This window comes from Meriones unguiculatus, chromosome 12 (genome assembly GCF_030254825.1).
Source record: "Meriones unguiculatus strain TT.TT164.6M chromosome 12, Bangor_MerUng_6.1, whole genome shotgun sequence".
Classification (NCBI taxonomy): Eukaryota; Metazoa; Chordata; class Mammalia; order Rodentia; family Muridae; genus Meriones; species Meriones unguiculatus.
Genome location: NC_083360.1, coordinates 67,402,891 through 67,430,058, shown reverse-complemented (window position 1 = coordinate 67,430,058; position 27,168 = coordinate 67,402,891). Strand labels below are relative to the sequence as shown.

The 27,168-nt window shown below is 39.4% G+C and overlaps 1 protein-coding gene across 3 annotated transcripts in view; it reads right to left on the bottom strand.

The window, feature by feature from the left end:
* Focad (focadhesin) overlaps window positions 1-27,168 on the bottom strand; it is a 315,631-nt gene that overhangs the window by 178,247 nt on the left and 110,216 nt on the right. For all 3 annotated transcript variants that reach the window (XM_060365822.1, XM_060365823.1, XM_060365824.1), the window contains one exon: window positions 21,308-21,565. In XM_060365822.1, coding sequence (XP_060221805.1) covers window positions 21,308-21,565 — 258 coding nt within the window. The remainder of the gene's footprint in view (window positions 1-21,307; window positions 21,566-27,168) is intronic.

Genomic DNA, 27,168 nt, shown 5'->3' with positions numbered 1-27,168 from the left:
GTTTTCCTGTCAGAAATAGAACCAAGTATGTCAAAACTGTACAGTGGCATATACTTAAGTACATGCAACTAAATAAGCAACAATGTATTAAAACCAGAGGAATTCAGTATTTTTGAGGTTAGTAAAAACGGATTGCTGAAAGAAACCATGAGAGTCAAATCAACTTCCTAGGGTATGAAAACTCAGCGGAGACTAACAGTAGTCACTGTGGTGCTAATCCATCCTTTAGCAATGGGAAAAAGAAGAAAGGACCAGCACAGTTGGCTAATTGTCAAGCCTGACTCCAAAGCCTTTTCTTCCCGCTTCAATAATAAAAATTTCAAAACCGAAGTATTACACCTCACACCATTAATTTTATAAGGTCTTAATTCATTAGATAAGGTCTACATGAATGATGGCAAACAGATGACTTGATTAGAATGCTACACTAACCAAGATTTATACAAAGAACGAGGAAACATAACTTGCAAGAGAAGAAAAAAAGACAAGGAACTTGAAGGGGGATACTGATATAAATCTCTGGAAGCAATGAGCGACAGTAAAGACAAGTGCATTGCCTCCAGTGATCAGTGTAAAGCATTGTTAAGGAATGATAGGAAACAGATCTGCTGGGCCCTTATCTTGCACAATCTTCTGCTTCAGGGGAAATCATCAGACTTGAGATGAAACAGGCATTAGGAAGATGACACTAGTGTCTATGACAGAAGCATGATGGAAGTGGGTAATAAATTAATCAATGAATGGTTTAGAAAAACCAATTAGCTACCAGGGAGGGGTAAACCAACAAAAAAAAATCCACATTATTTTAGGAATTATACCTAATAAATCATTTAAAAGAATATTTAAAAATGTAAGGTGAATATGTGCATGCTCCAGAGACAGGGAAGAAGTGACTGAGAATTAACAATGAAGGCTTTATCAGGGTATGTTAGTTTCTGCTGGGTGGCAAAACACCTCTGTCAATCAACTTAATGAGGAGAGGTTTACTTTGGCTCATAGCTTCAGAGATTTAGTTCATGGTCACCTGCTCCTGTCACTTTGGACCTACAAAGCACAGTACATGACAGCAAGAGTATGTCATCAAGGAAGTCTGTTCACCTCACAGCCACCAGGAGAAAACAAAAAGGGAATTCCAGGAAGGGACTGGTGGCTCCCTATCCTTTCAAGGGCACAGTCCATTAATCTAATTTCAACCTACTAACCAGTCCTCTTCCAGGCTTCAACACTTCCAGTAGTGTCACAGGTTGGCAACCAAGCCTTTACCACACGGGCCTTCGGGGGGCATTCCAGCCAAATTCAAACACTCAGCAATTAGATGTGGCTACCTGCTAGGACAACACCAACTATAAAATACAACAGAACAGAAAGTTATACGAAGTTATACGAAGCAATGCAGTCTAACAGGCTGAGGTGAGCAAGAAGGCATCAGGTGTTTGCTATAGCAACAGAACAACTGAAATCCTGTGCGGAGTAGTTTTTGTCAGTTTGGCACAAGCTAGGCTCATCTGAGACAAGGAACCTCAACTGAGAGAATGTCTCCTCGGGTGAGCTTTAGGAAAGTCTGTGGGGCATTTTCTTAATTAATGATTGACCGAGACGGGCTCATCCCACTCTGGGTGGTACCACTGTGGGTGGGTGGTCCTTGGATGTATACAAAAGCCAGCTGAGCAAGCCAATAAGCAACATTACTCCATGACCTCTACTTTCAAGGTACCTTCAGTAGCCTTCAGCAAGTGGCCAGGGCAGACAGAATAGAAAAGTAGGAAGCAATGGGCAATCCAAGAGTTTCCTCACATGGACAAATTCTGATGCTGGGAACAAAATGCTCCTGCTTTCCTCCCACACTCCTCATCTTCATGTTGGATTTTCAAGGTCCATCACTTTCTCCTTCCTGCATTACCTTGTACAAGCTCCTTCTTATAACCTGGGGCTTCAACCTTCAACACAAGATTTTTTTTTTTTTGGTGCTGTAACTCTTTAATATACATGTATTCCCCTACCCAAGTTCAATGCTAAATCCATATATAATACTGAAAGTAAAAATAAATGAAAGTCAAGTATAGATAGATACAAATGTAAACCCCTCAAATTAATAAAAAAATAGATTTTATTAAAGTTAACATCCCCAAAGATAATGCCAAGAGAATGAAGACAAACCATAGACTAGAAGAGGATTTGATCTAGAACATCAACACCCCAAATCTAAGAATAGTTAGACACAATGGCCCATTCAAGATCTGTATAGCCATGAAAAGCAGTGTTTAAGGAGACCAGAGTAGTCGTTCTCATCCTTTGAGGAAAAAATCACCCTAGCTACTGTTTGTTACTCTAAGTATATGCCCGGTTTTCCTTGGGCATACACTTGCTCATTCACAGCAGCCTGAAAATGGCTTACAGTACAGGCAGCAACTGTATTCCTATTCTTGTATTTGCTCAGAACCACAATAAAACAAGTGCTTACCAACATGAGCTGAAGTGAACACAAGATGAAGTTAAGAAGGAATAAAAAGTCTTATAAAATGTAGATCTGGGGGCCTGGAGAGATGGCACGGAGGTTAAGAGCACTGGCACTTCCAGAGGTCCTGAGTTCTATTCCGAGCAACCACATGGTATCTCACAACCATCTATAAGATCTGGTGCCCTTTTCTGGCATGCAGGTATATATGCAGACACAACATACATATACATAATACATAATAAATAAATAATATACATAATAAATATATATATTTTTTTCTAATGGAGATCTGCCATGGGAAAAAAAGAGAAAAAACTTATAGGCATTCCAACATATTCTCAGGTACTGAACACTATACTTTGGCAGTTACTATCTTTCCGGGCATGGTGCTGCATGCCTGTAAGTCAGCAGAGGCAGGAAGATCATGATGGGCAATCAGTCTTGGCTGTCAATTTGAATGGATCCAGAATCAAGGAAGAGCCACAGCTGTGGGCAAGTCTGTGCTAGTGCCTCTGCAAATGATGAACTCAGAAGACCCTCCCCCCATCAGGGGTCACACTTTCTAGAAGCAGCCAACACGCCTGCCTGCCTTGCTTCCTGCTGGTAAGAGCATCATCTCACCCGTGGCTGTCACTCTTGTCACCTTTTGCTGATATCAGAAACCAACTTCTCTGACCGTCCAACTTGAACCAGTAGCTAGCTGTCCAGTAATCTCTCCCAGGCCTTCAGAGTCAGACTGAGACAGCACAAGCACTCATCTCCATGGACTGGGCAGCTAGAGGTTCTCTGCCTCTCCAGTGAACAAGAAACACCATGGCTTAGGCCCCTACTGTGAAAGTTAATCTAATGTATCCCTTTTATACAATTAATACTCAATCTATTGGTTCTTTCACTTCAGAAAACCCTGACCACTACAGTTCCCAAGTTTAAGGAGAGCCTGCGCTACATAAGAGGAACCTATCTCAAAAGAAAAAAAAATTTGGTTCTTGAGCATTAAGTTTCTAGTCTACTAGAGACTAAGGGCCCATTTTTAGACAAGTGAAATCAATAGAAGAAAAGTATTTCTATACACATATTTCACATTTATGATGACATGTACAAGCACTGGGAATTTTCGGTGGTTCGACCCAGTGGTCATTATACGTGACTTGTTGCCTGGCACTTTCCTCCAAATAGAAACACTCCCTCCAGAGAGGAGGAGAAGGCTGGTGAGACACTGAAGGCTGGTGAGACATGTCTGGGAAAGAGTCACAGGGTGAATCTGAGCTGCCCAGTAATCACATGGACGTGTGAGCTTTCTGCAGCCTGTCCAGAAATCTCTGGGCTGCAGCTTTTGTGAGGCATCACCAGTGCTGGGGTGTTCAGAGATACAGCTGCTTTTGAGTCATCTGTAAGTAACTTCTGTAAGTAACATCTCACATACACTCCTTCAGTAAGCCTTACAATAAAAGCTCACTGATTCGCCAAATTGGATTTTGATGCACTCAACACTTTGGCCTGTCATGGTTCCCTTTGTGGGGTGAGTAGATGTGTGTGCCGTGTCTCTCCAGAAAAAGTCTGTCATACAACACAGGTGAACACTAGAAATGCAGCCAATGTAAATGAGATGTGCCATGAGAGTAAAACACAGAACAAATCTGAAAGGATTTGTGGAAAAGAATCCACAAAATAGTTCAGATTTGTTGTTGACTATATTTTTAATATTTCAGATATAGCAAGACATATAAAACATAATAAGTGTTATTTTTCACCACCTTTTAAAATATGCAGTCAGGAAAATTTTGGTGTGAGGGGTGTATGTGTAGGTCAGAACTGAGTACTGGATATAGTCCTGATGGCTCTGCACCTTGTTTTTAAGATAGGGTCTCACACTGAACATGGAGATCACCAATTTGTCTAGACTCACTGGCCAGCAAGCCCAGACATCCTCCTTGCCTCCTCATCCATAGTACATTGCTCACTGCCACACTGGGATTTTTCTGAGTGCTAGCGATGTGAGCTCAGGTCCTGAGGATCCATGGCAATGACTTCTACTCTCTATAGCCCCACAACCTGAAAATTTAAACTGATTAACTTAGCTCTTGTTTAATTTCTATTGAAAAACTCTATGCTCAATCTCCTTGCTTAATCTAAAAGTAGTTAAAACAGGCACACGATGAACCTAGCTCAGTAGGTAAAGGAGCTTGCTGTTGAGTCTGATGACCTAAATTCAATCCCGGGGACCCACATGATGGAAGAACCAACTTCCACGAAGTGTTTGGCCTTCACACATACCCTTCACGTACATGGGTACACACACACACAAATATGTGAGTAAATAAATAAATGTGACTGACACACAAACATATATCACAGTGAAGAACAATGGGGGAAAAAGGACAATCATAGCTCTAGATAGACAAGGAGAATCTCTATAAAGCTACAGCCAGGCACTGAACCTGTAACACAGAACAAATAACTGCACAATCAGTAAAAAGAACAATAAAAAGCTAAATTTTGCTGACCATGGGTTATGAAGATAATTCTGTACTGTGGATTGTGTCATTTAATTCACATGCTAAATTTAAAGAGGCAAGTTCTTTTATAATTCTCATTTTAGAGAAGAATATAGCATTATTACATTATAGTAGAATGTCTAGTACATTTTGGGTAGTATAAGAATTAAGAAATTAACTTAATTGCTTATACAAAGTTATGGTCATCTTCTTTACGTGCAACTAAACCATGAACAGGTAAAAGCCCAAGCCTGTAACAAATGAATTCTTCTTTTTCATATCCTACGAAATACAGCTAAAGTTGACTGTGCAGCCACTCAGTAACACAAAGTTCTTGTTGAGCAGGAAATCAGTTGGAAGTCAATACAATAATTTAAAAACAAAACAAAACAAAACAGCACTTAGAGCACTTAGCACTTGGAAGGCCCTTTACACCATCCTACCACGTTGTGCATCTTTCGATCCTCACACCACTCGCGAGAGGTCAGCAGAGGTTCTGTGGAGACTTCCAAGAACTTAAGATTCATACTTGATCCAGGTTCCATCAGTTACTCTGTGGCTTGTTTTGTTATAATAACTTTTTAAGTGAAGGAATGGCTAGACAAAACTACGTAAAAACATTTTCCTGGTCTCTAGATTGTTAAGAGTGCTCAGAGACAATGGCATTGTGCTGAACAATACGTGCCAATAGTATGATTTCAAAAATATCTAAGGAAAAAGGAGGGTTCCACCCATTTTAAAAGGGAAAAGAAAAAGGAGTATTCCAACTTAAAATAATTCTTCAGTTATAACAATATCATAGCAGTGAAAAGCTAACTCACTTCAATTGAGCTCTTTTGTGAAAACATATTTATTAGGACTCAAACCCTGGCCCACCTTGAAAAATAAAGCAATATTCAGTACACACTAAATGGTCAATTTAATTTTTAATGAGTAGATGACATGGCAAGAAAGGTTCAGTACTTATAAATGCTAAATGTCTGGGAATGTCTTCATTGGCTTTTTTGAGCAGTTTCAAAGAGCAGACATGAGGATTCATTAGCTCTTAGCACATATGAACCTGCTCCAAAGGCAGCCAAGAGAGTTGCTTAGCAACAGTGCATTTTGCATCTCTCATCATCCCCAAAGATGCTGCAGCAGCAGCAGCTAGGTCAAGCCTCTCATTAGCAACCTGACAAAGGGTTTCTATCTCCCATTCTACAAAATTATTTTTATTTCCAGGTGAAGCTCAAATATCTATATATTATTCCAGCTGACATGTATTTCCTTTTCTCTACTCCTTTTTCTTCCCTGCCCCCACTTCAACTCATATGCTTTAATGAACCCATCAAAATACCTGTAACAAAAGCAGGCACTGAGAAACCCAAAAGCATTTATATCCCTATTCACACCACTCTAACTGGTTCATAGCTTTTGAGCAATAAAGTAAGAAAGCTTTAAAGGAAATGAGGAGGGGAAAGGCACCGAAATTAAATAATAAGAAAAGGAGAAATGTTAGCTACTTGACTTCAAAATTAACAAAATGCAAAATTTATCCAAATTATTTGCAATGCTACCCAAACAAGTAATACTGAATATTATCCACAAAAAAGAAATTGCAAACCCTACATTAATGACTATTTTATAAACACCTCAGATCAATAACTGTATTCACTTCTGAAAATATTTCATAAAATACTTATCAACCAACAGTTTCCATGCAGAACTGAGGCATGAATTTAAATAATCTTTCCTGTATATAATCAAAGACTCTTAAAAGAATGCAAATAGCATGAGCAGAAAGACATTTCACTTCATTGTATCTTAAAACACATAACCCAGACTATGACATCAACCCCAGCCAGCCAGGCGTCTAAGCCTACTCTTCCATGCACACCCTACAGAAAAGAACACAGAATGTGCATGGCATGTTACAAAAGACAGAGTGTGGCCCTAACGGACAATGAATGAGAACGTAAGTAAGGGACATTTAAAAGCAACTGTTATCACACCAAATCAAATTAGGTAAGTTTGCTAAGTGATCTGAAAGGAATAATGTGATTGTCCTCCTGTGCTCTCCCACTCCCACCATTTTTTTTCTGTATACAAACAGCAAAGAATGAATCTTCAGGGGGATTTCCCAGAAGGGTGTCATTTACCACTAAAATATTTCATTCCAGCAGTTGAAAGACCATAAAAGGGTGAATGTCCTCCAGAGTCTCTAATAACGGCAATAGATCTTGTGTTACTATTCACAAGTGACCTCTCAGTCAGGCGATTTAATTTTTTTCCCCAGCAGCATGGTTGGTTTCACACACAGTGTAATAACAGTTTTTACACAACAAGACAATTCATCCGATTAGAAGGACTGCATTAAGCCTTTCAAGAACAGCATGTGTCACCACAGCTTTCCCCAGAGTTTGATTTAAGACAACATAACATATGCATGCATGGTTCTCTGCATTTCTGCTGCTTCAAAAATGATTGCTGGACTTTCCTCAGTAACTTTGCAGACCATTGCCTGTATCCTCTCTGGCTTCAAAATATATCCACGAGCTTACCAACTGTTCAATGAGTGCTTCAAAGGATGCACTGAGAACCAGGCAACAGAAATACACACAAGGCTCCTTCTTTCTGAAAGCCTAAATGACACCCTAATGTCTCAAAAGGGAGAAAGTAAAAAAGGGACATAGAGAACATTCCTGATCACTGTACTGACTTTCATTCATCACGGTATGACAGCAATGTACCTCTACTATAAAAATACATAGCTGGCATACTTTAACCGGAGTGAATTTGGAGATCCTCATTTGTAAACCTCAACAAAGCACAAAATATAAACAGGGAAATCAAATGCAAAAGTGTGAAGTAGCCATCTGCTATTTGCTACCGCAATGATTGCGCCAGCATCATTCAAGGCCCACGGAAGCCAAAACCTAAGAATACCCACATGCTCACTTTCATGCTGATGAGATCGCAAAGGTTAAGCCCATATCCCTAGCAAGAGCTACAGTGACAGCTGGCAGAATTCTCCAGAGTTCCCTTAACTTTATAACCTCTAATTGATGCTGATAGATCTGGTCATCATCTCCCCACCACCCTGCCCCAGCCCCTCAAAAACCTCTAATATCTGAGTCTGGACAGGCTCCTATGGGAAACAGGGTCAGCACATTGTCAGTATGGTGAAGGTGTCTGTACATCTCACAGCCCAAGAGAGATCTTCCTACTGCTCCATGGCCAGCAGCCAAGCTTACAGGATGAAGGTCTCATTAGACTTGGTGCAGAAAGTCTGTCTCTGCGTTACGCATTGTACAACCCTTAGGAATCTTGCTGCTGTCAACAGAGGCCTATATATTCCCCTAGGGAGCGTCACCCCACTGGATTTTTTAATAACACCTGCGTCAGTTGCCCACACTTGGTTATAAGAAATACTCACATGTTTTGCACTGGCAAATTTTATGCATGTAAGCTGATGTTGACACTATAGAATCTCTTTCATCATTACAATTGCTAGCTAGCCCAAACACATTTTTTTTTGCATCAAATTGTTCCTCTTCCATTTTACTTCCTCTTGACTTCTCTTATTTTGTTTGTTTTTGTTTTTGTTCTTATTTTTGTTTTGGGAGATAGGGTTTCTCTGTGTGACTCTGACTGTCCTGGTACTCACTCTGTAGCTCAGGCTGGCCTTGAACTCAGAAATCAGCCTGCCTCTGCCTCCTAAGTGCTGGGATTAAAGACATGCATCAGCACAGCCTGATTAAAGCTATGGTAGACTTATAGCCAGTGACTGTCATGAAGCCCCAGCTATCACTCTCATTTAAAATTTAAAGGGCATCACCACAAATTTGTTATATATACTCATTTACCTCAGATGTGAGAAAGGGACGCCAAGCTGGACTAGAAGGAGAGACCAGAGAAGAAAAAGGACAGGTCCAAGTAGCAGTCACTCAACTTGAGACAAGGAGGCTTGATGTAGGACTTACAGGTCCCCAGCCACTCTCTCAAGAACTCTCATCTTCACCCATCCTCTCATTTACTAATATTCGTACATCACTGACATAGGGGCCGAGAACTATAGCAGCTGCTGAACTCCTAGGCTTGTTCCTACCACACTGTGGGTTTCACTTGTTTCCTCACTTTCTTATATAAGCCAGTGTCTGCACCAAAACTATTATTTTTAACATCCTCGTATACCACTTCATCTCCCCAAGTCTGATTTGCCCTGGTTGTTTAGGAAATGTCCCTCATCTTGCCTAACTGCAAGGCTTCAGGAGGTAGGTCATGTCTTAACACTTATATCTACTCCAGGAACAATTTCCCTCAAGCCATGTATCCAGTTTAATTCAGAATGGCTGTCTGTCTGTCTTACCAACCCACTGTGACCTGCCACCTATCAGTGTCTTTGCATATGTTCTGCATTCTGTCTAAAATGTTTTCTCATTGCCCTGCTTTAAAGAAACATACGGGGTCCCTCTGTGTTGCAGGGCTGCTTATTTACCTCCATAGTGGCAATTACTGTCTTATATTGAAAGTCATTTTTAAGGCCTCTATCAACCCACCGAGCCCCACCATTCCTGAACACAAGACAGTATCCTTCCATCTCAGTGTTATCAGTACCTACCACAGAGGAGGTCTGCACTAAGCATATGCTGCATGATTAAATGAGCAACTTGAAAACGCTTAATAAATAACGTGGGACCTAATAAAAACAAGGCATGCACGGTATTTCAAGCTGAAGGATAATTCCATGATAATTGCACTTAACACAGACGAAGCTGCACCTCTACCATTAAAGATTAAATACAACTTGCCACTAAGTACACATAAACAGTAACATGCCACCAGTATAATTACATTAATAATAATTCAGATTACTAGAAATAATCAAGATCGGCAAGACTGAATTTTAAAAGTACTAAAAAAATAAAATTCGATTGCTTTCACTTTTAGCCTGTACCAAACTCATTACCCAAGTGTCATCAAGCACCAGTCCCTATTGGTAAGTCTTAATGAATAGATAATTTGACCTTTTTATATTAGCACACTCATCATTAATATAAGTGAGCAAATCTAAAAAGCCTAAAAGCAGCAGCTTCAATACCTGCTCGTGTTTTCACTCAGCCTATATCAAATTGCCATGAACTCTAAATTAATAGGGTTCATCTAATAAGAAGCAAGTGTAATCTAACCTAACTTAAACCTAATGACCATGAACTCCACAATGTTCCATCCATTAGTGTGGATAAACATGGCAATTTTGGAAAATACTTTTTTGGTTTTAGGATAAAATTAGATATAGCCAACAATAGTTACCTGTTAACTCAATCAATCAACAAATAAAGTACAGGAAGCTTCTTAGGTTGCTGAGAATCAACAACTTTAATACATGGCTTTCCTTGAGAATTCTGTTTCATAAATTTTAAATTTAAACTGTATCTATGAAAAATTCCCTTTCAACACTCTTAACATTTTAGACAACTATAGTTCACTTCAAAATACAAATTTGTCCTGCAGACACAGGAAAATCCTCTTAAATATACAAGCAATTCATTTACAGAAAGAAATGTTACTAATCAAGAATAACGGAACACATGTTCTTCAAAAGTCCAATCAACCCACTACAGTCCTGCCATACAGAATCAGCCCTGGTCAGTTCTTAGCCATTTCTCCTGCTTCATCTGCTGTATAACTATGTATCTCCACTCACTGAAAATAAACTGATTTCAGAAAGCCCAAATGCTATTTTACATTAACTCTTCTGAAAAAAAAAAGAAAAAAAAAAAAAACACCTAAAAGCTTATATTAACTATGATAAAATGCTCAAAACTGTTACTGATGGGCTAGAAGCCCCAGTGTGTTCAACAGACATGGGGTAAAAATGAGACTTCTGATGAAGGACCTAACACACCTACCCACCTTTGAGATCTCTGAAGTTAAACTCTGCCATCAAATCAAGACCTGTCATCTCACTAAAAGCTACAGGAAATAATATATAACTGGGCTTATGTTCTGTGGCCTTTGACTCCCCCCGCAAAAAAAAAAAAAAAAAATATATATATATATATATATATATATATATATATATATATATATATAACCAGAGACATTGAACAGGGGTACCGCTGGAGAAACTACAGTTTACAAAGTACTCCAGAACCTCCAGAAATACATTTATTCTGTTTATTCAGTGAAGTTGCTCAAATATAATCCTGTATCATGTACAAATATTTTCCAGCCCATATGGGATGAAAAGAGACAATAGGTTTCTACATCATTTTAAAGATGTATATATTTTTTAAAGATTTATTTATTTATTATTTATACAGTATTCTGTCTGCATGTGTGCCTGCAAGCCAGAAGAGGGTACCAATTCTCATTATAGATGGTTATGAGCCACCATGTAATTGCTGGGAATTGAACTCAGGTCTTTCTTTGGGAAGAACAGCCAGTTCTCTTAACCTCTGAGCCATCTCTCCAACCCCAGATGTATGTATTTACATATGAACTTGTATGTATTTATCCAACAAGAGTTATTCATGAACCACCTATTCCCAGCTGCCTATGTGACCTCCTCATGGGACTGAGTCACCCCTTCCTGTCCTCACACAACTCACTCTCTGCACTAGGACACCACAGGGTCTCCTATAGGTGCCCCTACTCATAGTGAGCACCTCCACCTACCTTAGCATTCCACATCCCAATTAAAACATATGTTGCAAACATGTTCTCCACGACTGAATGCTGAAAGGATACCTTCATGCATTTCAAAATCCCAAACTGACAGTGTACCACTTCAGGCCTTTTCAATGTGTCAACCATAGCAACATGTAATTTTCTCAATGTTTCCCAAACATTTTTTTCCAAAAATTATTTGGTAAAATATTTTCCCTAAATATAAGAGCCTCTTATATTTATGAACATTCTAAAATAGCTTTTGGACATTAGGCTATCATCTCCAGATGCTTGCTTTTTGCCTTTGGTTCCAAGAGACTTCTCAATCTCTTCCTTTTGAGTTTTAAGCAGAGGACAAGCCTACAAAGAGTCCCATAGCCTGTTGGAGGCATGTATGCTTCCTTGTTCTGAATGTAGCATTGGGCTGCTCTTCATCAAATTCCATGCCCACTCTTTTCTCTGTCAGACACAGAAACATAAAGCCTTTGTTTTAGTATATTAATCATAAGCTAGTAAGTCTACTATGGATCAGGAAAATCACAATCAAACATTTCTTAAAGGGAAAGTTTAGGTGATTTCTATTCTATAGATGCACCAGCAATAATTCAACATAATGTTGTTGAGCCAAGAAACTGACACCAAAGTGATATGCTGGTATAAACCCTAAGCTTCATGCACACCACAAAGAAATCTGACAGTTTAAAGTGCCTTATTCTATACACAGAGTCTATAAAGAAATAAGCATTTTGCCACAAAGAGGAGTTATTACCTGACCACTGTCTTTTGGCCTGTGTTCCCTTTTGTCTAACTACTTTATGCAGACAAGCTCATCCCAATTTTTCTTAAGGCCTAATCGATTCTATAACTACCAGGAAATATTAGTTCAGCATTTGTTATCTCTGAAAGTCTTTATTAAAAGTACTGTACATTCTGGCTTCTTTTGCTGGTGTGGAGAACACAGGCAGCCGGCTGACTTCAGGGGGTAGCATTTCACAGAACTCGGTGACAATAGAACAGAGTGCAGAGTGGCCAGGGACTCTTTGTGCATGTCCTTTTACAGGATATATCTTCTCCCTTTCTCACAGCAGTAACTCACAGGCCATTAAATCCCACACATTTCCTATTCATTTTCTATGTTAAAATACGGCTTACGACCCCGAGTAGAACTATCAAGGATTCTGCCCTGAAAGTCAGCCTTTACTATTTGATAATATATGACTTTGAAAAGATCAGAAAGTCATGGGCCATGAACCCCGCCACTTAAGTGATTTCTAATGGTTCAAGCATGTATATACTTTCACAAATGGAAAACCCAGGCTCTGAAAACATCAGAAAATTGTCAAAGATTGCAACTGCTTCAATTAACAAGACCTTGAGCTAGACCTAACAACCAAAACATGAAAAGAAAAGAAAAGAACCTCAGAGATAGAAAATGCAAGAGAGAACAGCAACAAAAATAAACAGTAATGACTATCACCACATCGAAACATGAAGAAGATGAGAAAGAATCTAAGACATGGAGCTTCATGAGATCACTTTGTGAGAGGAGATTTTTAAGAAAGAAACCTGTAACTTCCTAAGGTGAAATGTGTAAGCTTCCTAACACCTGATCTCACCCCTGTGTAGAATCTAAAAAGAACAACCTCAAAGAAGCTATAAGAAGCCTCAGAAAACAGGGAGGGGCAGAGTAGATCAATGGGAGCTAAGCCCCATCTACAGTAAGAGTAAAAACCATTCTGGAAAACTTTACACAACAGGGTGACCACAGATAATAATACTCTGCATTTCCAAAAGCTAGAATAAAAGGCTCTTTTTCAAGCATTCACCATAACAAAATGACAAACATTGAGAGAAAAGAAAGTTTAATCTGATTTGAATATTATAGAATGTATGCATACAGTAAAATATTACAAGAAACTCCCATTAACTTGTATAGTGTTTGTTTTATATATTGGTTAATTTTTTAATTTAAAAGCTTTTCTCTTTAATTTAATACATCAGTAAAAATAAAATTGATATTACTTACACAGAATTATTCATCTGAAATGAGCTATCAAAAGACTTGAATCTATCCAAAAGCTGATGACCTTGGTGACCAATATTCACTCCAGATACAAAGTAATTTTTATTTTAATTGACATATAATAATTGTGCATTTTATACATGTTGACTCTTCCATCTCATTCATTGGACACCTTTGAGCTTATCTGTTGCAGACCTTTACAAATATATGTTTTTTTGAACTATACTTCCTACTCTGCTATAGAACACCAGAACTCACTCCTCTTATCTTTAGAACCACGATCTAATCTCCCATTATCCTCCTTTCTTGACTACCATCCTAATCTCTAAGACCACTATTCCAGGTACTTAACTTTGCTATAAACTCACAAAAAAAAAAAAGAAAAAAAGAAAAGAAGGAAGGAAGGAAGGAAGGAAGGAAGGAAGGAAGGAAGGAAGGAAGAAAGAAAGAAAGAAAGAAAGAAAGAAAGAAAGAAAGAAAGAAAGAAAGAAAGAAAGAAAGAAAGAAAGAGAAAGAGAAAGAAAGAAACACAGGAAGACAAAGCAATTCCTTAGGTTTTAAAATATATGTACTAAGTGGGGCTGGCAAAATGGTTCAGTGGGTAGAGACACCTGCCACCAAGCAAGACATCCTGAGTTTGATTTCTTTTATCAACATGGCATACGAAGAGAACAAACTCCTTCAAGTTGTCCCTTGACCTCCAAATACAGGTCATGGCACTTATATACACTCACACAAACATACAAACTCTTTTTTAAAGTCAATAAACATTAATAGGTAAACTTTCTTTCCAAAACAGGATATGTTTGGGTTTTTTTTTTTTTTTTTTAGATCTCCTACATTTATAAGTCAGATGATTAAGCAGCTGCTAAGTCTGATAAGGCTTTTGTAGGATCAAAAAGCCACATGAATAATAGGTCCCCTAGCACCTCTACAATCTGAATTATAGCACTGAGTCCTGCCACTAAAGAGAGGCAGTGGTGGTTTGAATGAGAAATGTCCCCCAGTAGGCTCGGGTATTTGAACATTTAGTCCTCAGCTGGTGGCACTGTTTGGGGAGGTGGTGCAACCTTGATATGTTACTGGAGTGGGCTTTGAGAGCTCATAGCCTCACCCTACTTCCAGTTTGTGTTCTGCTCTTGGAGCTTGCAGCTAGAGATGTATCTCTTCGCTCTGTTCCTGCTGCCATGCCTACTGCTTACAGCTTCTAAGGTGTATACCTCAGAAACTCTTATACCTCTGAAACTAAGAACCAAAATACACTCTTTTTCACCTAAGTTCCTTTGGTCCTGGTATTTTACCACAGCCACAGAAAAGTAATTGATACAGAAGTCCAAAAAAGAAGATAGCAGAGGCTTAAAGAGATGAGTAACACCCTTTTGGCCTGAGCAAAACAGGAACTTTAGAAGAAATGGGGAGGAGAGAAACCCAAGTAGATAAAAAGAAAAGTTTAACTGGAACTGTTTGAGTATTATGAATGAAATATGCTGGAACCCAGAGTCAGAATTAGAAAAGAACCAAACACAAAATCCACAAACAAAGGAAAGGTCATGCAGAGTAAGGAAAAGTTGTGTTTCTGACAGCTGGAAACGAGACACTATTGGGAACATGGGTTGTGTTGGGAGAAGGGTACTGAACGAGTGGCCACTTAAGAAGAATGAATTCAAAGTTCACAAAGACTCTCTAGTGTGAGACAGAAGGCGGCCAACATGTGTTCTGTCCGTTAACTTCTTCCTGGAGAAGTTACACGAAACTCAGACGCTGTTGAACTGTCCATGATAACCTTCTATGGGTGGGCAACACTGGCTAAGTGTGTTCAAAATACTGTTTGATAATGGCCTGAAAAGGGTCCTAAATTGAAACTTAAAAAGCCTTCATGTAGGCCCGATCCACACTGTCTCTTAAAGCACTCTGCAGACTCTATGCTTAGTATTTCCTGCTACTCACTTCCCATTTAGAGTGGCTGGATGCTAAACAAACCTGAGGGAGGAGAAACTAGGGTCAAATGAGCATTGCTTCATACAAGCTAAGAAACCATGTGTTTCTAGTGCCATTTATTTAGGCATGTCTTACAGAACTATCATGATTTACATCAAATGACTTTGTCCACAGCATCAGAAAAGTAGGAACTCTTATTAAAACTAAACAAAAAGCACAGGCCAGACAGCATAGTACAATTCCATAATCCTAGCACTTGGGAGACTAGGAGAAGATTATGATGCTGAGGCCACTTAGAGTAGATAATGAGAAAAGGCCAACCTGGGCTATACAGGGATACTTTGCCCCCTCCCAAAAAAGGCATGAAATCATCTAGATAAAACAAGTCAATGGGTTAAAATCGTTCAAGATTCACTAAGAATGATCATTCCTGGATGTTACTGCCTACAAAAATGTAAAGTAGTAAACCTTTTTGTTGTTTTGGGTGAGTTTTATTTCCCTATTCTTCTAGTCTATGAATAACATTCTATGAATGTTATTCAATTCTATTCTATGAATTATGAATGTTTTCCTGCATGTATGTTTGTGCATCCTGTGCAGGAATAGTGCCCACAGAGATCAAAAGAAGGTATCAGATCTCTTAGAACTGTATTTACAAATAGCTGGAAGCCACAATGTCCTGGGACTTGAACCCAGGTCCTTTACAAAAGCAAGTATTCTTTTTGTTTAATTTATTTTATTTTATTACAGTTTATGCACGTTGTATCCAAGCTGTAGCTCCATCCCCCCATCCCCTCCAAATCCCATCCTCCCTCCCTCTTCTTCTCCTCAGCCCCTCCCCAGTCCAACAATACGGGAGGTAGCAGCAAGTATTCTTAACAACTGAGCCATCATCTCTCCAGTGCCCAGAATTAGTGAACTTTTTTTGAGCACTGCCTGACCTGAGCTTATATCTTCTGCAGTGAGTCTTAGGATGAGAAAACTAAAAGAATTACTAACAATTGCTCCCCATACCACCCCAACTCCTTGATTCTTCCAGGCTTGGAACAAAAGTGTAACATGAGTTTGCGGGATACCTCCAATATCAAAACCATAATCAAAACCAATATCAAAACAGCCCAAAAACTGTTCCCCTTCAGAGACTGCTTCTATCAACTACTTCCTTGTATATACTAACAACCTCCTTGTATATAATAATTCTCATTCCTTCTTCATATAATGACCCTGCATCCTTGTTCAGGTGCACATAACAACCCGGTCTCCTTGTTCAACTGTATATGATAGCCCTGCCTCATTGTTCAGCAGTGGGCAGTTACCTGACCTCCCGGTTCAACTGTTCAACAATAAACACGCTGAGCTCCTAGGATGCTGAGGATTCTCCATCTAAGAGCCCAGACTCCTGGATCCCAGCTTTTCCTGTTTGTCTCTTTTCTGGAGGTCTACCCCTGGAGCCAGGCAAGGTCATGACAACACCAGAGTCAGATTAAGAGATGAAGGAGAATGCACACTGGAGACCTACCAATAGATACTAATAATTAATATTATTTTGATGAATACTACTAGAAATGATCTCTATTGTCACCACTTAGAATAATAGTAAGAAGGATGCCAGCATATACCTCAAACATAGCTCACTTCTTTCAAATTTATGAAATATCCTCTCGTAAGGTCTTACTTGTCATTCCATCACAACCCTCAGGGCACCACAATTTAGGTGGCTGAATCCTCCTGTAGATGTGAGGTGATCCCCAAAATCAGGAGCAGGAGGAAGTTTTGAAAAGACTATAAACCCTGCCTTTACTTAGTCTCGTAAGAGTCTAAAACTCTCCTTTAGTATCAACTCTTCTATGAACTTGAGTCAACTGTCCTTCTACAGGGGCACACTCCCATTTAGTATAAATATAAATATGTGTCACACAGTCTTATAAATCAGAAAGAATAGAAATCACTTCACCCAGAGGAGATTTCAATGCAAATGAATAGACTCATAGCATCTACTCACTGCTGTAAAATCTGCTTTGTCAAAATATTTAGTGCTTTCTTTTTGGCTGCTTAAACTGTAGCTAAAGACTACTAAAATAACATGATTGATCAGACCGTAATAAAAACAGAAAGAGGGGGGAATGCACTGTCTCCTTTTTCTAGGGTGCTCCTTCTGCCTCCTCCCAGATGGTTACCTGTAAGCCCTTATGATGGCATTGCGTATGGTTTAGCATGCATTTGAGTAACAATATTTAAGCATTTCACTCTACTATGAATATTAGGGGCACAATTGTGTAAGATATATTTCTCATTTATGATAAAACTATCCAACAAATGACCAATAGATATAGAACATGACTTAAATATATAGCACTGCTTAATAAAGTCTTAATGAATGAGTAAATAAACCCACGCAGTCATTCTAATAATGATTGCCATTTCATGGCACACAGACAAAAATAATGCTTATTCACATGCTAAGATAAGCAACTAAAACACCAGGAGGTGGAAGCTGCCGTTCAGAAGCTGGAGCAATCTGAGCTGAGAAAAGCATCTGACTCCTAGGGATTTGGAAGAGAGGATATACCAGCAAACTTTACAGCAGTTCAGTATTCCCTAGATACAAAATAGGTTTCATTCGACCATTTAGTCTTCTTAGCAGTTTTCCATGTCTAGTATAAAGAAATTATTTTTCCTTTAAGAAACCATCTGTTATGGTTTTGATATTGGAGGTATCCCGCAAACTCATGTTACACATTTGTTCCAAGCCTGGAAGAATCAAGCTGGAACTGAGCTGCAAGCTTCCTTACTCCTGGCTAGTCTCCATGGTGTCAGAAGGTACAGGGCAATCTGCTGGGAAAAAATTGTCAACAACAGCCCTGCTCAGGTGTGGGCCCCATGTGCTACATTACCAATCCACCAGGCAAGATATGCCTATCGGCACAACAGCGGCAGGACTGTTGTGGGGGTAATCAACTACTTTCTAGTCGGGATCTGAAGTCTGCTCATGTCTGGTACCGTAAACCTGGTCAAAAAGCCTTTGATTAGGAAGGTCATAAGCCTTAATGTGCAAGCTACTGGCACTGTTTTCCTAAAAAGACATGCAAAACATTGTTAATGCCCACAAATTAGCACTGCTGTCAGCTTTCACCAGAGAAGCTTCTTTTTGCAGTGAGCCAGAGTTAGTGAAGAGACTCATAAATAGTCCAAGTGCTGAAAATAAGTGATTGTTAAATGCTTAGGCTTAAATCATCCCTCCAAGTCTCAGGGAACATTGCAGAAGAGGGGACAGGGAGAATATAAGAGCAGGAGAAAGGGATATAATGTTGTAGCGCTCTTTCTTCCAGGCATAGCTATGGCCCTCTTGAATTCTCAGCAGCTGGAATTAACTGCACAAGATTAGAATTGTCAGTATTCTGTCATACAGAGCCAAGGGCTCATAAGGCCCTGCCCTCCCGGCGGTAGTAAAGGACGGGCCAGTGGCAGGAATGTTGGGAGGCTCCAATCTATAATCAGTTAATGAGATTCTCTTCTGTAGTAATGTAATCATGATCCTATAAATAACCCTTCACCCATGCTGATGTAAGTAACCCTAGTTAAATTCATTGGTGTACACACACATACATACAATGAGAGGGTGGGACTGAAAGTAGAAGTGACAAGTGAGAAAACAAGGGGATCTAGAGGAGGAAAATTGAAAGCAACAGGGGGGAAAGGGGTAATGCGGGTGAATATGATTAAAAAAAAACATTACATGCATGTCAAAACAAAATGCCATAATGAAACCTGTTGTATATATGATTAATATATGCTGATGAAAAATTAAAAGTAAACAATTTATCTGCTAAAAGCATGGAGCCCATTGATAAAACCAATCATTGAGAAGTATCTGGACCATGGGAACTTTACTTCCTGTATAAATCTATTAATGAATATTCAATTTGATAATCTTATTGGAAGGTAGTGGAAAGTGGGAAGTAGAGTTTGGTTCCAGAATTTCTGTGACTGGTGACATGGCATATATATATATATATATATATAATCCCTGGCTTGTTCTTATTTCTCTCTCTGCCTTCCAGCTACTATGACCTATGCATTTCCATGATGTTTCCACCTGGCCATTGACCTAAAAACAACAGAACCAACCAACAATGGGCTGAAATTCTGAAATCGTCTCTCTTGTGTTCTTTTCTTCAAGTATTTGTCACAATGACATGAATTCTCACTAAAATATCCTAACCTCCTTCATCACAACTCTGATACACAGATAATCTGCTAGTCCTAAAACTGTACCCCACTTCCACTCTACCTAGAATGGCAAATTAAAATGTTTCATTATGCTATCATCATATTTGGTGTATTATGGACATATGAACCAAGCAAGAAAAACCTAAGCAACTTCTGCTTCTCGATTCCTTTTGGACTATGAATATAAAGTGAAACCCCGTAAGTCTTCTACATAATTCCAAAGAAAAGAAAAGAAACTGTGCCTTTCTTATATAGTACTTTATATATATAAAGTACTATATAAGAAACTTTCTTATATAGTTCTTTATATAGTACTTAGGCCAAGACTGACCTAACTAGTAGTCCAATAGAAACTGTTAATAACAATTTAAGATTAGTAATTTCCCAAAGAAACTCACTGAGTGAATAAAAAAAAAAGACATACATGGGGGGTGGGGGGGTATGTGTGCTTACACTGTGCCAGAAGTGTATACAGATCAAGACAGACCACTGAATTATTTCAAGGGATTTTTCTTTGCCAACTACATTTTAACTAATCTAAAAAGACTAACCTACAACATATTAACACTGATGAAAACACTGGTTATGAGCGGGGGTCACTAGAAAATATCAGAGAACTAGACTAGAAGCAACATGAAATAATTTATACTATGTATACACAATATAATAAAGGTACTTTGCATACACTACAGGTTAGCTGATAAAAACAAATGAGCATGACAAGCTGAAAGAATGAGAAACTCCAAACATGTAACTTCCCATCAAAATGTTTTCACCAACAACACTTAATGTTTCCAACTAGGATCACATAATTTTGTATTGAAAGGTGAAATTTTTCTTCGCTGTGCCTGAAAGAAAACCTAACCACAGACACCAATAAACAGAATATAAAATAAGGCCATGCCTGCCAGGTCAGGAAACCCTTCTTTCACAGAAAACATTCTAGAGAGTCTAACCAGTAGAAAAATAAAAAAAAATAAAATAAAAAAAACCACTGTGTTGAACTTATTTCTATTTTTAAAGGAGGGAGGGAAGTCTTATTTATGTCTGACTGCTTGTTCCACTCAAGCTTCATGCAGACAGGAAGACAACTGTTTATCCTAACATTCTTGTCTGCAGAGCAGTACCACACAGAATAAGGATACAATGTTTTTGTTTATAAAGTGACTTAGTGAAGACAGGATCAAACTGTAAGGAATCTATCATGAACTGATTAAGCTGGGTCACCATAGGTCATTGTTAGAACTTAAAAAAAAAAAAAAAAGTAAAAGAAAACCACCATGGAATCCTTGTAAAAAGCAAAATAAAATGTCCTGAATTCAGATTTCCTGGCAAAACACAGTTTTAATTTAAAAAAAATGTTCATCAACTCAGGGTAAAAAGAGTGTAACGAAACTGGAAAGAGATATTTTTCATAATTCAAAACCTCATAAATAATTCACAAACTAAAAATAATCTATAATTGTAAATACTAAGCTTTTCTCCCATTACTGTTCCATATTCTTTCTTTACCTGGGAGGAATCTGCTTGGGCTAACTGTGTGGTGACCTTCAGTATCTGCTGAAGATTCTGCCCTGCATCTTCAACAAGCAGGTGAGCCAGCAGCAAGAAAACATGTGGAGGAATCACTGTAGCAACAGGGAGCAAGGACTCCACTGCAGCCAGCCAGTCACCGGCTGCAGACTCTTCTCCAATTACTTCAAGAATCCTCCAGGCTGTGAAGATTGAGCCATACCTGCTGCTTACAGGAAAAGTAAGCCTGCAGGAGATCTGAAAAACAGACACAAGAAGACATTTTTTAAAAAATGAGGTGAGCATGTGTCAGAAAAATATTCATATGTCTGACATTCACTTATTTTATAATTCATTACCGAAATCATTCCCTCCAACAAAATAAATACACACTTAGAGGTGCTGCCAAATAACTCTCCACCCACATGTGAGATAACAGAATTAGACAAAGAGAAAAGCATTGTTCCATAGAACCTGAAAACACTTTAGCACAGAATTTATTCTAGTTACTATTCATTCCCAAATAAGAAAGATATGGGAAATGGATCAATATACACGATCCAGGGGCAACATAGTTTGCAAAAATCTATTCCCACTTTTAAAAACCTCAAAGTGATCAGCAAAGAGAAGTAGAGACCGCATTTCATTTGCCCAGCTCCAGGCCCTGGTAAGTGGCCGTCCAGGGCAGACGGCAGACTTGGGCACAGGACAGTTCACACTGGTAACAGACAATGTGTGAACGCTAAGAGAATTGGTTCAGCTTGAGCCCAGTAATTCATTAGTAATTGTGAATAACTTCTGCAATAAAACGTAGCCACCAGCTCTAAGCTTAACAAGACCGAGAGATGGTGCTGCTTTCCAGCAAATGTGAGAAAAGGCTCCTCAGGTAAGTGTGCTAGTGCTGTCCAGTCCAGGGAGTACACAAAACTGTACAGCGCTGCCTGAGCAGAAATGGCTCAGGAGAAGCCACGGGCACTACAGAAACTTGGCACTGTCTGCCAAAAGAGTCTTTCAAATTTCACAGCGGAGATGAAAGAAATTAGAACCTATTATCAGAGGGTGAGTTAAGTATAAAAATAACCATTGAAAGGATGGAAAAGCTAAGTGTTATAATATGAGCTCTTTTAAAGTTTATGACTTAGTGGATGTCAGTAATTCATAGAGTTTTGTAACCATTTCCAGTGCCTACCTTTATGACATTTTCATCACTCCACAGGGGAAGCCTCAACAGCCTAACATAGTCGCAGTCCCTGGAAACCACCCACTGGTATTTTATTTCTATTCTGGTTATTTTACATGATAAAAACCACCTAATTTTGTATCTTTTATGACAGGTTTTATATAACAAACACCACACATTTTGTGACCTTCCCTAAGCATGTTTGTTCATGTCATACCTTATGTCAGTACATTTTGTTTATTTGGGGGGAGGGGAGGTTCCAAATAGCACTGCATCATATGTATACATTTACTCTTGTCTATCCATCAATTAGATAGAGGGGTAGTTGAGCCATTTCCACTCTGGGAGGCAATTACAGATAATGCACTTCTACAAACATCTGTGACACAATATACACAATTCTCCTGAGCATATGCCAAGGAGTGACTACCAAATTTGAAAATTACATAGTACTCTAAAAGCTAGGCACTGTGGCACACACCTGTAACCCCGGAACTTGGGAAAGCAGAGGCAGGTGGATCTCTTTGAGTTTGAAGCCAGTCTGATCTACAAAGCAAGTCCAGGGCAGCCAAAGCTACACAGAGAAACCCTGTCTTGGGGGAAAAAAAAAAATATATATATATATATGTATATATATATGAGTATGTATATATATATGAGTATGTATATATATATATGAGTATGTATATATATATGAGTATGTATATATATGAGTATGTATATATATATGAGTATGTATATATATATATGAGTATGTATATATATATATACATACTCTGAAAACAAATGTGGAAGTTACAGCCATACTAATAACTAACATACAAATATTCCCCAAGTGAAAATCTAAGAGATAAAAACAGTTTACATAAAATGCTATCAATTTTTTTTCAAAAGAAGATGAGGAGAAGGGGGATATGTGTAGTGTAGCACAGTGCAGTGTGGTGCGGTGCAGTGTGGTGCAGTGTGGTGCGGTGCAGTGTGGTACGGTGCAGTGTGGTACGGTGCAGTGTGGTACGGTGCAGTGTGGTACGGTGCAGTGTGGTACGGTGCAGTGTGGTGCGGTGTAGTGTAGTGCAGTGTGGTACGGTGCAGGGTGGTACGGTGCAGTGTGGTGCAGTGCAGTGTGGTACGGTGCAGTGTGGTGCAGGGTGGTACGGTGCAGTGTGGTGCAGTGTGGTACGGTGCAGTGTGGTACGGTGCAGTGTGGTGCAGGGTGGTACGGTGCAGTGTGGTGCAGTGTGGTGCAGTGCAGTGTGGTGCAGTGCAGTGTGGTGCGGTGCAGTGTGGTGCAGGGTGGTACGGTGCAGTGTGGTACGGTGCAGTGTGGTGCAGTGTGGTACGGTGCAGTGTGGTGCAGGGTGGTACGGTGCAGTGTGGTGCAGTGTGGTACGGTGCAGTGTGGTACGGTGTAGTGTAGTGCAGTGTGGTACGGTGCAGTGTGGTACGGTGCAGTGTGGTACAGTGCAGTGTGGTACAGTGCAGTGTGATGCAATGTGGTGCGGTGCAGTGTGGTGCAGTGCAGTGTGGTGCAGTGTGGTGCGGTGCAGTGTGGTGCAGTGTGGTGCGGTGCAGTGTGGTGCAGTGTGGTGCGGTGCAGTGTGGTGCAGTGTGGTACAATGCAGTGTGGTGGCGTGCAGTGTGGTGCAATGCAGTGTGGTGCAGTGTGGTACAGTGCAGTGTGGTGCAGTGTGGTACGGTGTAGTGTAGTGCAGTGTGGTACGGTGCAGTGTGAAGTAATGTGGTGCGGTGCAGTGTGGTGCAGTGTGGTACAGTGCAGTGTGGTGCAGTGCAGTGTGGTGCAGTGCAGTGTGGTGCAGTGTGGTGCAGTGTGGTGCAGTGTGGTGCGGTGCAGTGTGGTGCAGTGTGGTGCGGTGCAGTGTGGTGCAGTGTGGTGCAGTGTGGTGCAGTGTGGTGCAGTGCAGTGTGGTGCAGTGCAGTGTGGTGCAGTGTGGTGCAGTGTGGTGCAGTGTGGTGCAGTGTGGTGCAGTGCAGTGTGGTGCAGTGCAGTGTGGTGCGGTGCAGTGTGGTGCAGTGTGGTACGGTGCAGTGTGGTGCAGGGTGGTACGGTGCAGTGTGGTGCAGTGTGGTACGGTGCAGTGTGGTGCAGGGTGGTACGGTGCAGTGTGGTGCAGTGCAGTGTAGCGTAGTGTACTCTAGAATAGTATAAGAAACTGGTAACTACTATGCAAAATGTTCCATTTGAAAGTGTAAAAATGGGACTACTAGAAATCACAGAGAAAAAGAGAACAAGAGACCTCTCACCATATACCATATACCATACCATTGAACCATGTGAATGTATTAGTATTTCAAAACTTTACAAAACTTAAGCTTAATATCTAACTTTATATACCTTTGTCTCATTAAAAATATTGTTCACAAGAAGATGAAATTTATTAATGACTACGGCCAAGTCCTTTATACTAATGACAACCAACACTAGACTTGAGACACAGAAGACTTGAAAAGACTTGCTCTTCAGGAAAACCAACCCAACTATTGATACCATACAATTTCTCTAAACCTTACTTTGCGCATTTGTACAATTTAAAAGAAAACTAACTTCTTATCAAGATATGTGAGACAGATACAAGACCATCTAAGATCTAATAAAGCACCTAGTACAAAGCCTGAAATTGCTAATATGGGAAAATATTATTCCTGTCATCTTGGGGAAAGAAAAATAAGACCAGTTGGTATGAGTAGAAAAAGAAAATAACTGGAAATCAATGTGAACCATGAGTTGAGTCCAAAGTAGGAACATTACTCTGACATAAGTAAACAAGAAAGACAAAAGTAATTCCATGTCACTTGAAGTATTATCTCTTTCTTGCTTTAGTTTGCTTGCTTGCTTAAAGGCAGTACAGCACTAGGAAGGCAAAATGTTAAATAATACATCACAGTAAAATCCCCTTGCTCCATTGAGTGACAGCTGCTACTGCCATACTGTCAGGGGAAAGGTGTCATCAAGGGTTTCCCTACCCTGAGAGAAAACAGATGAAAGGGCTGGCACATTCTGCCTTTCAGAAGAAAAAGTAAAAAATAAAATAATTTTTACTATGTGCACTATAGCATAACATAAAACAATAAAGAACAGAAACCACAGGGAAAAACTGCACTTAAATAAATAACTAGAACCTATCTAGTTCTAGAACTAGAACTAAAACTGCACTTAAATAAATAACTAGAACCTGTCTAGTTCTAGAACTAGAACACACACACAACAATAGAAAAAACACAAGAACTCAAAAAGTAAACGAATAAAACATTTATCTGAAGGGCTAAAGAGATGGCCCAACACAGACCACTGGCTGATTTTATAAAGGGCCCAGGTCTCAAAACTATCCATAACTCCAGTTTCAGGGATCTGATACCCTCTTCTAGCTTCCGCTGGCACATATGTGATAAACAGACCTACATGCAGTCAAAAGACTGGTACACATAAAATTGAAATCGTTAAATATGTATTAGATAGTTGTGAAATGTATTGTCAGTTTTTATAAAAGATTTAGGAATATCTAGTTTGAAAGAGTTTTTCTACAAATGTTTGGGTATCTTAAGTTTAAACTGTTTGAAAAGTCAGACATTTGATAGTCTTCGTGGAGCTGAAGAGGTCTATGAACACAGGTAGATTCAAGTTTTGTTTACAGTGAAGACACTGACTACAAGAGACTTAACAGACAAAAGCATGATGACATGAAAACTCAGAACTTAGGAGACAGAGGCAGAGGAATCTCTGTGAGTTCGAGGCCAGCCTGGTCTTTACAACCAGAGATACACAGGAAAGCTATCTCCAAACCCAAAAACAAAACCAGAAAGTGTCTTTTTTTCCAGCCCTGTGTTCCTAAGAGCAATCTAGACGAGAGTTGAGAAACATGGGAATAATTAGTTATCAAATAACTCATAGCATACTCAAAGATCTAGGCTCATCCCTAATTTTCAAACAAAAGCTCTTAAGAAACCAGTTCATTTCAACTCAGTGATAATTTTCCACATTCTTTACCATGCATCTACCCAAACACTAATACTATTTCCTCCTAAATTCGGCACAAAGATAAACTAGTGGAGGGAGGGAGAGAAAGAGAAGGGATAGATGGAAGTAACACATTCTAGGCTCTAGAGTTAAAGAGCTGAAATCTGAAATTCAATTCCATCCTTCACAGCACATGTGGCTGGACCACACATGGTCTCTCTCATCTCCTGATGTGGACATGAGTGTTTCAAGAACAGCTTTAGGACTGGGACACAAGTCAGTGGTGGATGGACTATCTACACACCATGTGAGAGGCCAGGAAGTTCATCCCAAGCAACACACAGAAGAGAGAGAAGAAAGGGAGGGAATTGGAAGGGAGGGGAGGGGAGATGAGGAAAAAAAAGAGAGAGGGAGGAGAAGATGCTTGCAGATAAATATCTCTTCCCAATCACTAGGACAACTAAAATCAGAAGAAAAGCAGTTAGCAAGGATGAAGAAAAACTGGACTCCTCACATAATGTAATGGAAATTTCTCAGTTACCCAGCATTAATGTATGACCCCATGAGTCTACAAGACAAATAAAAGCACATAAACATAAATAAAAGTCTACAAGAGAAATAAAAGCACATACAACATAAAAATTTGTATATAAATGTCCATCACAACATATTCACAGTAACAAAAAATGTGAAAATAGCCTGAAGTTC